Source organism: Copidosoma floridanum, unplaced genomic scaffold (genome assembly GCF_036245765.1).
Source record: "Copidosoma floridanum isolate Cflo_tuat_1 unplaced genomic scaffold, Cflo_Japanese_pri ptg000020l, whole genome shotgun sequence".
Taxonomy (NCBI): Eukaryota; Metazoa; Arthropoda; class Insecta; order Hymenoptera; family Encyrtidae; genus Copidosoma; species Copidosoma floridanum.
Window position 1 is genome coordinate 27,204,424 of NW_028321897.1, and position 16,491 is coordinate 27,220,914.

The following is a 16,491-nucleotide window of genomic DNA, read 5'->3' on the forward strand; positions in this document are numbered from 1 at the left end:
TGTTTTGCAGTTAGTTTTCATAAGTAGCATAAAACCATTTCGTTATCTTTTTATATAATAGTAAGATATGGATTAAATCCTCAGAACTTCTGTTTTCTAAATGCATGCACCGAGATAATACTAGAAGCACTAACTGCTTCAACAAGAGATGTGATAAACAAGGTAGAATATTGCCTGTAACTGATTGTTTTGGAAAATCATTCTAATTGGTTTATTGGGCTAATACTTTTATTCAATCTCTTTTTTCTAAAGTATCTATTGGTTAATAACGCTCAACACTGGTATTTGTTGGGCACCACAGAAACGAAAAACTCATTGTAACTATAACCTACTTAGTGGCTCCTTAAATAAAGTTTTTAAATAAGTATTAGGAAAATAAAGAAGACGATATAGTAAAACCAGAAAACTTTTAATTTGTGAGAACATTACCTGACGTAGAAGACATTAAAGTAAATATAAAACTATTTTAAAATGTTGCATAATATGAATGTTATTTTACACTGCTAATCATTACTTTTCTTATAAAATGATCTATATGTATGGTCTAGAGATTTTTACTTATATTTAAAAATAAAGCAGGACTGTATATTATTCGTTACTTTTTTTTCTAGTTTTGTTATTTTTATTCAAAGTTGATTACATTAAAACTACAGTTCAGTGATATACTGTAAAAACATGTCTTCTTTATAAGTCTGTACATCTTTACGTATAACCATGCATGAAACGGTCAAATCCTTGAATCTCCACGTAGTTCTTCAAGCTAAAAAAAATTAATAATAATTCAGATTAATTCTGGGAAGAGTAAAACCTTATTTATTAAGACTATACAGGAAAGAAGAAGATTGCGTTTTGATTCACGTAAACTAATAAAATTTCCTTTGTACTTATCGTATAGTCTGATCATAAGAAACTGTGCATACTAAGTCTTTTGTAATTAAACAATTATTTCTAATACATACAACCTGATGAGTTGATGAGAGCGATTTTATTTTACTTATGATTTACTGTTAAGTGCATTATCCTTAAAATGATAAATTTATACCGAAGCAAGAAACAAATAGCTAATAGACTTAGAACTGCATGTGAGCCAAGATACTGAATAAGGAACAAAAAAATGTTTCAAAACTTATGTAGGAATTAGGCGCAAAGAGAAATCCCTCTCCTCAACGCTTTATGAAAAAAAAATTAAAATAATAACGTTAGTCAAGGACTAGCTAACTATTGTTTACTATACTGGAAAAATTTAATACTGTATCAAGCATACATATTATCATAGTGAGGATAGAAAAAACCGTATTTTTTAAGAGTTTCATTGTTTTCCGATGATTAATAACGAACTAATTGACATTTATATGTTTTAAAAAAAGTTTCAAAAGAAGTTTTAGAAAAAAGTTTTAAAATGTTAACTACGTTGTGCTAAAATTTTTAGTGAGACCTCATTTTTGGGTGTAAAGGTGCAGGGTATAATGAGGGTCACAAAGGTAATCTATGTAAGGCATTTTATTAGATAAGAAAATATATAAATATTGATAGTCTACTCAATGAGAAAATTGATTCACATGTGATTATTTAAATATTAATATAGTTATCACAAAAATTACAGAATCAAAAGGTGTAACAGGGCTATAGAGGTGAGTAGAAGATCAACTACAGCATGCCACAAGAAACTCATACTTCTTTTCAGGCCAACCAGAGTTTCTATGTCATCTTATTTTGAGAGAGGGTATGAATTAAACACGTACTAGTTATGCGCAAAAATATGAGCGATGAATTTTTTACATGTGTCATAATTATACAAGTCCTAAATTTCCAATGTCTAGATTGATCGCGTAATAATTAGACTTAATTTATTTCTACTCTAAGAAAAAAAAGTATTAAGATTATATACAAAATATTTTACACATTCAATAATAGGCATCACTGTTATTCTACACGTTTTTTTTTACACACCATTCAAATTGTACACTCAATTTTTATACACAATTGAAAAAATTTAAAAGGAGGTACTGTACATAGTAAGTAGTAAGAATGTTTTTGTACACAACTTTATTTCTCTACAGAATTTACATTATTTCTCTACAGCTTTATTGTCATTTTCATCTTGGTTACCTTAGGTGGCATTGTTGTCGTTTTCATCTTTGTTTGAATTGTTAGAATCTCTATTTTCTTAGTAAGAAGAAGCATTTTCTTCTCTTGCAGATGCATTTTTAAGATACACTGTTGACTTTTTATTTAAAGTAATTTATACCATATGCATAAACCATATGTACCTAATCCAACATATGGCAATGGACCACTACTAACGTACTTCTGGCTAATTTGAGTTGACTGAGGCTTGCAATTTGAATAATAAATTATTCCACGGTGTACTTGCACACATTTTTATGTATTTTTGTATTAGAAGACAGAAACGTCAAAAGCCTTTATATTAATAGAAACTTTGAAAGAAAACTGTATTGTCAATCAATTTATGGTGGTAGTAAAATAAAAAAAAAATTAAACTAATTCTAAATTAATTATTTTTAATGATAATGTGAAAATGTCCGATTTTAATCTTTGGCAATGTATGGAATTGTAAGAACAAGCCGTTCTACGCTCACTTTTAAAAATAAGCCTTATAGTAATCATGTTGGTCTTTGTCGTTGTTTTCATAAAATGCTTTAAAAAAATCATAAGGAATCAAATAAAAAAACACATTACTCAAAAAATTAGTTGACATCAAATACATTAAATACATCAAAAAATAAAAAAAATAATATTTTAAAGGATGTTTACTGAAGCCCAAAAAAAATACTAAACCACCTATCCTAAGAGCGAATCCTCAACGTTGATAATAATTTTAGACGAGTCTGCCTGCAAGTTAATCACACAATAAGATAGTTCAATGTAATCTAGTAGCTAAGATAGTGTGGAAAGCCACCTTAAGTCAGATACAACGGTATAATTTTTCTCTAAACGCCAAATTTTACATTCGTTCTAAACTAAACGAGGGTATTTCAGCCTGCAGCTCTCACTGTTATTGTTATCCATCATATAATATAAATAATTTTAACCCATAGTTTTTGTGCTAACACAATATACGATTAAGAATAATAAGGTTAATTCTTAATTTATAAGGTAAAATATTTGAAATTCTTATGTATTGCCCCCTTTTAAGTTTTGCCGCAGCATCATAAATTTCAACATCTGCCAACTGTAGTTGTATTGGTCTGTGATCCTGCATACCAATCACTGTTAGAAAAATATGTATTAAATTTAATATTTATGTATTGGAAGCAAGTTTCATAAATCAGTTTTGAGGTTTAAAAACACAATATTGAAACTTAATAAATAGTTTATGGGTTAAATACCAATAGAATATCGTAATTTTAAGAACTATATCTAAAAAATTAATAAAAAAGAGTATTAATTATTTAGATATCAATATGTAAAAGTAATAATCATTTGTATAGTAGTTAAAAAACATATTTTTTAAAATAAACATGTAGATGTTTAAAAAAAATTATTAAAATATTTTTAATATTTATGAAAAAAATTTCCTTACGTTTATTGTTAATGTTTATTATTAGTGTAATTTTGTTGATAGCTGTAAACGTATGAACTCTTAGGTATTTCTTATGTATTTATGTATTATGAATATAAACAAGTCATGATTGTCGAGAATTTCTTAATTTTTCAAGTATTCATTATGCATTGTACTACATATATTTGTATACGCAACAATTAGTTATAAAATTCGCATTTGATTATTTATAATAATATGAAAACACCAATTTCATGACTGAAACAGAAAAAAGGGGTGGATTAATATTTGTCGTAGCGGGGTCTTGAACCCCTGATCTCTCGCGCCGTAGTCCAGTACCTTAGCAGCTCACCTAAACTTGAACATGAGCGAGGGAGACAAAAACTTGTACATATATAATTTAGTTTCATTACTTTTAAAATTAATAACTGTATTGAAATCATTCCAAAGAGATATTGACAATTATGTTTTAATAAATTACTACTTAAACACCAATGTTGCCAAAATTTAATATGTTCATCCATAAAAATATAAAAATCCGCTTAATGTTTAAATGTTTTTTTAAATTAATTTTTCTGTGTCTTAATATTTTTAAGTTAGTAAAAAATTTAAATTTATTAAATTTTACGTTCGAAGTATAGATATTTTTTATAAATGTCAATAATCGGTAGCCAAATTTCATTTTCAGTTAAGTTTCATCGATTTTGATAAATACTTTCATCAAGTTTCAATAAGTTCCTCTAAAAAATGTATAATATCCTGTATTAAATTATTTTAAGTAACTAAATTATGAAACTTGTGTTAGAAGTGTCTCTTAAACATCTTTTAAATTTAAGATTTTTTTTAATAATAAATAAAATTTTTTTATGAATGTTGATAATCGGTAGCCAAATTTTATTTTCAGTTAAGTTTGATTGATTTAAATACATGCTTTTATCAACTTTCATAAGCTTCTCTAAAAGATTTATAATATCCTATTTTTAAATTATTTTCAGTTACTTAATTATGAAACTTCAGTTACAAGTGTCTTTTAAATATCTCTTAAATTTAAAAACTTTTTTAACAATAAATACAATTTTTTATTACTGTTAATAATCGGTAACCAAATTTTATTTTCAGTTAAGTTTCATTTATTTTAATACATGCTTTTATTAACTTTCATAAGCTTCTCTAAAAAATTTACAATATTGTATATTAAATTATTTTCAGTTACTTAATTATGAAACTTAAGATACAAATGTCTCTTAAATATCTCTTAAATTTAAGAATTTTTTTAACAGTTTAATAATGAAATTCATAAGTAGAAAACTAACGAATTCTATTTAAGTAATGGTAAACACATAATATGTTACTTTTAATGCTAAATATTATTTTAAGTCTTTTTTGAAGTTGCATTCAAGTGTTGACAATTTAAAAGTAGATAATGAAGTTTAGTAAATGACCTTTGCATATTTGATACATTTATTTCACTCACACATGTACTGTATTGTTTGCTTGGCTATGAACTTAAGGTCCTCAGAATTTAACCCCTTGGCGATATAATACGTAACAGTTATAAACATTGAAAACAACGTTCAATGTTGGTACTATCATATTTTGAATTAATTTAGAAAAACGAAACAACGTTTCGGCCATTTGGACAAATTTCCAGCCTTCATCACATACAAAAATCTATGAGTAATAAAAATTTTTTACAACACAAATTTTAATAAATTACAATGAACGCAAATTCAGTTGAGTGTATAACATACTTCTGAGTATTATATCATTTGTGTATGTACAGAGTATAAAAGCCGCTAAACTTAAAACTCTGAGTACATTATGATTTTACATTCCTTTCGTATGAGTCAGAGGTACATTATAAATTTAACTGAATTTGCGTTCAATGTAATTTATTAAAATTCGTATTGTAAAAAATGTTTATTACTTATAGATTTTTATACCTAATAAAGGCTGGGACGTTGTCTAAACAGCCGAAACGTTGTTTTGTTTTGAAATAAATACAAAATAGGATAGTACCATCATTGAATGTTGTTTTGAATTATTTACCAATCGTCTTTGTACGTATTATTTAGATATAAATATTGTCTGCTAACAGAATTTAATATAATGTTTAGTTTCGTCTTTGTTTTCAAGGTTATTGTCATTAGCAAATGAAAATATTTATTTTAATTGTATTGACATTGTGTTGTATTAATAGAAAAAATATTTATTTATTTTTTGCGACTTTGGCTTGTTCGATACATTCGTTTAACTGCTTAGTGTGATTCAATGTGTGCATCGCCATACACTCAGAATTTAATAATTTAGATATCTTCGAAATGTATTAAGCATTTTTGTTTTTTTTTGTTTTGTGAGCACGGTTTGCTCGTACTATTTCGATCATGTCATAGTAACTTGTGTGGGTAACGGGAAGTATATTGCGTTACAAACAAATTTAAATAATAATTAGAAGAACTGCAACCGTGCATACCTGAGTTATAAAAACAATGTCATTAGACTTGATAGGGACCTGTATACTTACATTTTTTTATGATTATGTTCAAAATTAAAGAGTCATATTGCTAAAAAATAATCCTCTGAAATTATTTATATCACGATGTAAAAGTTTCGTCACTTATATTTATTTAACATCATTAAAAGCAGAACAATACAAATATACACAAATGCAACCTTCTTATCTGCATTACAGTTAGTAATATTTTGTAATAAAACTCAAAATTTCAATTTTTATCATGTATTATACATAAAAAAGTACGAATAAAAATTTTAAATAAGTACAGAGTAAAATTGTCTATAAATTTGTTGAAAGATATATCCAAAAGTGTATGTCTAACTGTCTATATACTATTATATGTGGTCCTAGCATAAACACTGTAATAGAGATGGAAATGTAGTAACTATGGAACGAGCGCTCATTTTTCGTAAAAGTTGTGAAATAATTAGACGTATAAAAGTATGCGTGAAATGTGTAATGACAGCGTACTTTATTTAGTAGTATAGTATATTAAGTAAGAAATACGAAATAAGCGATAATTTTTGACGATAATCGTGGTATAAACATTCTTTAAAAATAAGCCAGTAAAAGTGTAATAATATGGTGCATAAAACCTGATGTGACTTATACATCTGGAATACAATTTTATATAAATAAATATAAATATCATGGAAAATAAGAAATATTATGCGGATGTATTGCTTAAGGTAGTAGTCGAGCACTCTACAGTGCGTGCCATGATGCGCTGTAGCGTATGCGTATACTATGTATATCGCTTCGACAACTATCTCGAAAAATGACAACGTTGTAGGAGCGAATTTCACTGAATTTATCAACTTTGCAAAGCTCAAACAAAAAACAATATTGCTGAGCCCTTTTGAATTGGAACCACAGTTGCTTTATAATATAAATTATATCATACTATTTTTTACGAAACATTGTAAGAAGCATTTTAGAGATATAAGCAATTTCGTTCACAAATCGACCCCCAATCCGGCGCTTTCCTATACCTTCTGTGTTAAAAGTTCAACATTAAAACTTTAATATCTCCAAAACTATACCGCTAAGCCTCTTCAAATTTTGGCAAATGATAAATAATAGCAATCTTAAGGCACACACAAAATTTTAGAAAAATCGTAAGAAAAGTGTTTTTGATCGACTACTACCTTAATACGAATGAAAAAAAATTATACTTTAAGTCAAATGTATGCGTAAGGAAAACATTGTCAGCTTTTGGGTATGTAATTTAGTAAAGTTAATCGATAAGTATAATTGTCATAAGAACATGTTATGAGCTTAGATCAAATAATAATAAGAAAAAATTTTTTTCTTGAATGTTTGAAATAAAAAACAAAAGTTAGAAAGTATTTATAATTCTACATACTTGATCATTCTGTCCCAAAATATTTACGACGGGTATCTTAGTAGCTACAGTGGAACAAACACAAAGATTTTTGATGAATTGAGATCCGGAAAACGGTTGGGGTAGGGATAAGGCAAAGCATAGGCTAGCCTGTTGTTAGGGCTTAGAGAAACCGCCAGCTTATGATAATTTACATGAGCTGTTGGCGCTGTCAGCATGGTTCGGATCCCAATATACAAAAAAATTAAAATAAGCTCTATTTATTCTAATCAGCCATTATGTGTCTCGAAAATTATTATTAATATTTCTTACATTCACGTGAGGAATGTATTAAATGTTTGTTGACGTACAGATATTACGTGTGGGTGAAAAATTGTATACAAGAACATCTTTACTACGTACCGTGTATAATACCTTTTTAATTTTTCAATTATTTAAATCGTGTACAAGAATTAAGTGCACAACTGGAATAGTGTACAAAAAAAAATTATACAATAACACTGATGCTTATTATTATATGTGTACAATATTTTGTGTACAATAGCAATACTTTTTCTGTGTAGAAATACATTATGTTTAATTATTATATGATCAATCAAGACGGTTGACATTTGCAACGTGTACAATTATAATGTGATGGGTAAAAAATTTATCGTTTATATACTTGCGTACAACTATTACGTGTACGATTGTAATGTGCCCAATTAATATTCTGCCTATTTTCTTGTTTCATTTTATAAGTTTTTAAAAATTTCTGGAAAAACTGAACTAATAATTATCTATTTTATTTAATCAAAATACTTTATTAATATAAGTTTATTTCGTTGATCTTCTGGGGCAAATGATCATTTGTCCCAGAAGATCAACGAAATGAACTTATATATATATATATATATATATATATATATATATATATATATATATATATATGGAGGGCGAGAAAGACTCAACTATTAAAATACTTTATTATTTAGAAAAATTTGATACACACATAATAGTATACATGGTAAAAAAGCAGTTACTAGAATTGAGGTTCGTTAAGTTTAAGAAAAAATTTTTCGATTTAAATGAAATATTTAGCAACAAATACAATTCCTAATCAAACCAGTTCAATGAAGGAATAATAAATGAATATTTCAATTCAAAGTAAGTTATAAACAACAGTGTAAGAAAAATTAAATTATTTACTATGATTGGCATGGCTTGTGACAAAAAAAAAATACGGAAGATTGCAGATTCAGTTCTTGAGAAAAAAGAATTAAAATTAAATAAAAATTAAAATTTACTATCTCTACTTACGCACTTTTGTGGCATGATGGGATGGGGTGAGATGGGAAGAGGTACGTTGGGGTAGGGTGGGGAAAGTAAAACAAAAAATTTGTTTCGTATTATCTCTTGTTGAGTACATATTATCTCCAGGACACAATTCTTAAATCGTGGGTTAACTATGTAGCGCAGGACGTGCCTATGTAAGTTAAACTCCAAAAATTAAGTTTTACTTATTTTTGTAAGCGTCTAATAGAATAATGCAAGTCAAGGAATACTTTCTTTCCGTGCAGTGGAAGACACTTCGGCCCTTTATCAAACCTTCGTCTAGTAAGAAAATTGTTTTATCTTATGAAATTTGTGGATAAAAACTCTCTATGACTTTTTGTTATTTTTAATTTTTATTATATCAAAATATTAGAGTTTTCTATGCTACAACTGAGTCTTAAAAGTTATTATGAGATTGTGAGTTAGATTTTTAATAGACCATTATTGTTAGTGCTTAATTACTTTCGAGTTACTGTATGCTCCACTAAAACTTAAGAATAACTGTGTTAATATTTTTACTACCAGATCTAGTGGTATCCTTTAAGAAAGCGAGGAGTTTAGTGAATTTTATAATATAACCTCACATTTTTTGGTTTCTTGAGTTGGTAGTTATAGCTAAGGTTTGACATCAAGAATTACCTTATAATCCCACAAATTGACAATAAAAGTCTGAATTACTATACTTAAAATTAATAGAAGCCACTGACTCTTAGTATACTATAGAGAATAACAGAGATTGCACGTTCATATTATTAAAAAATTAATTTGAAAGGGTATGGCTAACCAATTTTAAGTAACCCGTAACTACCTTGAATAGACACTCTCTGGTAATTATCATTTCTAATAATATCGTTAGTTTTAATGCCACACCTTTATATTTACTAATAGCTTATGGACTTGATTCTTTGTTTAAATAGTTTGAAGAAATTAAAGAGTTCAAGGAACAATCTTACACTTTCATGTCATTACAAAACAAAGCTTATGAAAAGAGTCTTGTTGTCGTTTTCTTTGAAATATCTTCATATATTACATAGTTATTAAGGCAGAATTTTCCATAATTCCCTTCGGAACCACAAAAGTCCCCCCTCCACCTACGAAATAAAATCAATGTTATTCTAACCTCAGACAACCATGTTAAGGCTCTGCTGAGCTCCCCATGGCCCCTGAAGCCACCAAATAATTTTTAGAGCTTCATCCACAACCTCCTTCTCCCCACAAAGTCATAAAAACTTTAATAGATTTATCTGTCATCTCAATCCAATAAACCTCTCTATTAATGTTTGTGACTCCATGCCCTCTATCAACCCCTCGTACTTTATTCAAAACACATGGCGACTTTTAAAAAATCCTGAAATTTTTGACAAAATTTAATAGATGTATCCGTTGCTTTAGCCTAATAAAATAAAAAATGTGACATGATCATACACATATATTGAAATTCAAGTAGTAGACAAAAAAAATTTGTGGTAGATATTATCAGTAATCAGAAGAAGCCACAAAAAAAGAGAACACTGCGATACCTTATTATAAGAAGAAAAATAACAACATACAATTGACAAGTAATCTGCTTACTTATAATATTTCTGTCCAGTTACAATGCTTATTCAAATAACTCTATTAATTTGTTCATTACTTTCTTATTTCTGAAAAAACTTCTCATCTGTAACCTATACCTCTTTATGTAAACGTGCTCAAGAATAACTATCAAATATGTAAAGATCGTCATTATATACAACCATAATTTTGATTGTATACGTATGATAGATATGTTTCAGTGATATTAACAAGATTAGATTTTCCAGTTAACTGCACAACTTTATTGTTAAAAATTTTATAATTCTCACAGTTAGCCATTAAATTGATCTACAAGTTAATACTACATACCTGTTCCTTTGCAAAGTTGCTTTTTATTAATTGATAAGATATATTTAGCTTCCAACATTTAGGTATTGTGCTTCAATTTAATATATTTAAAAAATGGGGTACGATACGTGCATGGAAAAAGCCCCACAAGTATAAGAGCGATTCACTTGAGGTCCGACTACTAAGCGCGCGTGGCGCAATTTCCCAGTGAAGGACGCTCTGTTCAACTCACTCAAAGAAGATGACAAGGTACTAAAAATGAAATAAAAATGGGTAAACTGATAGACTTGTACATGCTCTTTCCAATGGTGCAGCCAGTTTTAAGATTAATATCGCATTTTCATAGAGAAAATCACTATTTAAGATGATTCGCTGGTGGGTTTGTTCACAGTAGTAGCGACTCAATGTACTCATATACGTACATGACATCAAGGCATTGCTCTCTTATTGTGCGCATGAGCAAAAAATGTAACGTATGTTATGCGTTTTAATTTTTTAGGCGAAGAATTTCTCACCTCTTAAGCTAAGCACAAGGCAAAATATTCAATAGACAATAAATTCGTTACATATCTCAGTAGACTCCATGCTAACTTCCCAGCTTCGTAATTACGAGGAGAAAGCTCGTGATCTTAGCTGAAAGAAATGTTTTTTTTTTTTATTCTTCTGCCGTGAGACTTGAATGATTTATATATAGCAATTTCGAAAAGTTTCATATGCTTAATATTATTGATCTCAAATAAGGGATAGAATAGACAGCAGTTCATTCCAAAAAATATCGACTTGGAAGTAACAAATTATATTGGTGCAAATAGAAGGAATAAGAAACAAGGAAACATGAATAAACAATACGAGAAATATATTAAGAAGGCTCAGTATATTCCCGTAGCCAGTAGGCCTCCACAACTCCACCAAAGTTTTTCCTATGTTTTTAGATCCGCTGATTACCAATTACAAGGATGGAAAGTCAAAATCTCGGGGAAAGAAATATGTTACCAATTTACGTTAACTAAAAAAGTTGTTTAAATGTACAAATGAAATTTTTTCTTATTTTTTTGTTTATATCATTTTCAGCAAAAAATATTTTCAGGATTTTTATGTTCAATGCGTAGTTTCTAAGAAAAAAATCCCCGAAATCTCAAAAATCACGTTTTTAACAATTTTCAATTTAATGTTACACATTTATTTGACAATTTTTCGAAACTAACAAAGGCTTAAACGTTTACTGAACCACTATACTTTAATGTTATTTAAAGGTCTTACTATTTTAAATGCATAGATTTGATGCCCGTATTATGCATGTTTTTAAAGTTTAAAATCCTCTAATTCAGTAGTCCAGGTGGCGGTGATAGTAAATAACATTTTTGGTATTCAAATTCTTGCACAGGCTTACTCCATGTGTTTCAATCTCCTAAACACGGATTTCATGATTATACATTCAACAAGTAAATAGATTAATGGTTGTAAGCAATTTTTTAGAACCTTATTAAAAACAATAATACGTTTTTGCAAAAAAAGGTATTTAAATGCATTATATCGTGATTTATATTTTAGTTTTTAGTAAATTACGTCAGACATTGAAATTTGTAAGACAAATACAATTCATAACTAAATTGCATAAGACGTGTTTTTGAATTGCAAACAATTTAACAACATAATACATATGTTTTTAGGGCTCTTGGACTCCAAGGAGTCAGGATGTGACTTATATTGTAGATAACTTAACTGTATATACATTTTGACTGGTAAAGTTTATAATATTAAGTTTATTTAATTATTAGTACTCCATTGCCGTGGTTATGACTGACTAGTCTTTATCAGTCATGCTGCGTTTGGCATTTTTATGTTCGCATCTGCATAGTTCCCTGAAGAGGGAGTCAGGATGACTCCGAAATATTGGATCACATTGTCCAACTAATATATGAAATAAATAGCCATGCTCCAAGATTCCAAGTTTTTTCATTTAAATTTCCTTAATTACGGCAAAGGAGCAAGAATACAGTAGTTTTATTATCAAATTTTTTTTTTAATCAGTTATATTTCTTGCAATTTCTTTCATAATCTCTTAATATGCATTAAATATTTGTCATTTCAGTTTTTGCATCTGACATGGATGGATTTGATGTGACTGATCAATGCTGTGATTGCTTGAAACGAGATCTCAATAGAATATCAGCTCAGATCTAAATCGTTTATTTAGCCAGTAAGGTCGAAGCCGTTTGTGAGCAGTTAAATAAAGATAATATTAAGATTGGGTTAAAACTCTGCGATAAGTGTAGAAGACTTGTTTTTTTGGTACACGAAAACCTGCAGCGGTAGTAGAATCTTCAACCAGTGATGAAAGTCAGACAGCAAACATTAAGTCAAGCTTAGAAATGGCAAGTTTTCAGAGCTTAGAAATCATTTTTGAGATAGCAGTAAAAACACTAAAAGAAAAGAAGTCTATCATAGAGCTGTCACTTCAAAGAACTCTTAATTCTTATACATAGAACAAAAATAATTTAACGCTTGTACAATTAACTGGAAGACTGCTGTGTACTAACGAAATGCAAATTTGTGATAAATTTTCAATTAAAAAACCATTTTTTTATAACAACCTGAAACTAGTACAGGTATACAGTAATTGTGGTTTTTTAACTGCAGATAAAATATGTTTATTTTTAAAGAAATTTCAAGATAAAGCTCCAAAAACAATTTTAGATAGAATAAAATTATCAGAGCTTATCGAATAACAAGTATTCTCTTTTACTAGCCTTTCGACTGGTCCATTGCAAAAGGTACGAATATTATTAGCTTCCATGAGATCATCAGCTTCTAGAAACGTGATGCAGGCTCTAGTTATTCGCTTATTTAAATTAAAAAACTGCATCATTAAATAATTGTATTTATCTGTTTTCGAAATAGAAGATACAATGAAAGTTTTCAACTTTTGTGAGTCAGTAATTAATTCATTTAAGGTTTGAAATTCATACTTTGAAATTAGATGTCTTACCAAAGTATTTCGGTGTTAAAAGTACTGAAAGAGAGGATTTTGTCTGTGATCATACTTCCATTTCTGCAAAAAAACTGCTGTACTTGACAACTAAGCTTGCTTTGGTCTTTGATAAAACTTGTTTACGTCATTAAATAAGTAAAAATAACGAGTACCAATGAAAATCATATTCAGGTCACAAGAAATATCCTTTGGTCAAGCCTTTCCCTATTTGCATCACGGGCAGGTTCACTGTTGATCTCCCTAATCTTTTTTGGCCATAAAAAATGATGCCTTGAAACAAACCCAGGGGTATAAATGGGTCATGGGATCCATGGTAAGAACGAAGTTCTTTAAACATGACATGAGTATAAAGACACACAATTTCTCAGGTAACAAGGGGGTCGCCAGACCCTTAGGAAGAACGAAGCTCTATAAAAATAAGTACTGCATTCATGTAGTTTATTGAAACAAAAACTTGAAAAACGAAAAAAAAAAATAAGAAAACTTAGTTCAGTACTCACGATAGTTGAACTTCGTGAGTACGTCATGCACAAATACAGTACTCACTGCTACTCGTAGCAGAGTGGGTAAGGTACTTGACTCGTACTTAGGTGGTCGAGAGTTAAAATCTTCTTATTGGAAAGTGTTTTTTTTTTTTTTTTTTTTTTTTTTTCCAATTGTAGAAGAAAAAAATTTAAAGCTACAGAAAAATTATTGAAGGAAAACAAAATTTGTTTAAAAATGAGTTCCTTGAGAGTAGGAAGGGAATGGTGGGCCGTGATGTGGAGGAGAGTAGGGCAACACGGTTGGAAGATATAGGGCTGGGTTGGGTGAGGGGAAGTGTGTAGGGGGACTGACGGTGAGGGTAATGGGGTAAGACGGGAGACTTAGGAAGAAGAGACTTCCGGTAAGCCACTTCCGTTTCATCAAATCTATCGTTTTTAAAATTCCAGCTCCCAGAGTACGCGACGTAAAGAACTTCGTTCTAAAAATTATTTCTTGAATGCTCTATGTAGAACTAGACAAGAACAACATCAATTAGAAGTAAGGTGTACTTTCTTTAAATTCAGCGTTTTCTCCTTTACTACAATCGTTTAAATATCTTAATTGAGTTTAATGCCCTTGACCGTTTACCTTTTTTGCTTCGTCTATATAAGCACTGTTGTGTTGTGTAGTTTATTGTTAGTGTATCGTTCGACCTCTGACCTACTTAAGAATTCTCACATATCTGCGGCAATAGTTTGTATCTTAAAAATTTTATTGTTATGTGTGTGAGTTATCTTAAACTTTTTATTGTGTTGAAACTTCGTAGCCTAATGAGGCTACTACAAATTGTTAACGAAACCTTGTAACAATAAAATAGCACAAGGAAATTAAATTACACCTTGTATTTATTTATTACCCGTATCCCCCCACCTCTTCAATTTATCATCAATCACTTTCAATTTTTTTTTTCTCCTACATGTTTAAGAATCAAGTTATAAATAAACAAACATCAATTTTATTTTAATTTGTATGTAAGTAGAATGTTTTGTGCGCTTAGCTTTTGTTGTTAATATTGATATACGACTATGTAAAACATTTAAACTTTTTTTTTGTCTTAGCGTGACGCAGTGTTGCGATATGCCCAAGACTTCTCTTGGGTGCTCTTGGCTAGTAGCGCAAGCGCAGAAGAACCATGCTCTCTCTCTCACCGGGCAGGCAGGAGTAGGGGAGCCTCCTCCCCTACCCAGCCTTCAACTTAACCCCGCCCACTTCTCACAACTTGAATACTACTTTTGACCATGTCTGCTCGTAGCTCTCGATGGTCGAGCGAACTAAGAGTTTTGCTCTCGCTTGACTTGTAGCTTGGTACTCTTCGATTCCTGACCATGAAATTTTTCTTTTTTTTCATTATTATCATTACTATTATTCATATTATTATTAGTGTTATGATTATTACAATTAATATAAATTATCAGAGCCGTAAATAAATGTGCAATAAAAATACTAAAATTAGTAGATACTCTTTCCTCACAATCTTGCGGTAAGTATCGGGGCGCGTTTTTTTTTTTTTTTTCAAGAAAAAATTAAGAAATAATTTAATGAATAAGAAAGGAATGATGAAGCTATGACAAGTACATTGGAAAAATTAAGTAACTTTAAGATTTATTTAAAAATGAGCAGTTTTTTAATTGAAGCTATTTTATCGTTTCCGCATTCTAACGCCGAAGTGGAAGGAATTTTTTCGACTGTTACAGATACAAGTCAGGATTACATTTTTTAAAATCATTTATCCACGTGATCAATTATATGACGCCTTACAGAGATGCATGACTAAGAATGTTATATTAGTGCAAAATGAAAATAGAAATGATGCTGAGGTAAAAAATATTGTGTGGGACAAAATATTTTAATCATTATTTCAATTCCCTGCAGATCTGCCTCTGCAATGTTCATAGGGCTAATTGACTTTTTACGTAACAACAGAAAAGTGTCCTATCCTAACAAATACACCTATATATAATATAACCCTCGGCGTAAAAAGTTAAGTGTTTATTTTCAATAATCTTAAATTACTTAAAATTAATTTATATTAATTTTAATGCATTCTTTTAGAATATTATTCAACAACCAATGTATAAACTAATTTATTTCAGTATTTTATACCAAGTACAAAAATAAATTATATAATGGTCTTCTTTTTTCAAATTATGAATCCTAGATTTTATAAATGTTTATTATCTCTGGCAGTAAAGCCATTAATATTTTATATTACAAATATGAGATCTTAGCACTCATAACTAATACGTATTTGTGCTTTTTTATATATTACACCTTGGCAGAATGTAAAACACTTGTACTAATCCTGCTACAGGTTATCAGTCAGTTTTAGAGAAGGTTTATCTGTCCTACATTATAAGTTTATTGAATGGATTCTAAACAACGAAAAATTCTAATTATTTTAATCACATATAAAT

At 29.2% G+C, this 16,491-nt stretch overlaps 1 protein-coding gene across 3 annotated transcripts in view; it reads right to left on the bottom strand.

Annotated features, from left to right (window-relative positions):
• Nucleotides 1-586: 586 nt before the first annotated feature.
• The window catches only part of GlyS (glycogen [starch] synthase), a 1,005,553-nt gene continuing 989,648 nt past the window's right edge, over nt 587-16,491 (bottom strand). For all 3 annotated transcript variants that reach the window (XM_089593760.1, XM_089593761.1, XM_089593759.1), the window contains one exon: nt 587-760. In XM_089593760.1, the coding sequence (XP_089449886.1) occupies nt 728-760 (33 nt within the window). In that variant the 3' untranslated portion in view covers nt 587-727. The remainder of the gene's footprint in view (nt 761-16,491) is intronic.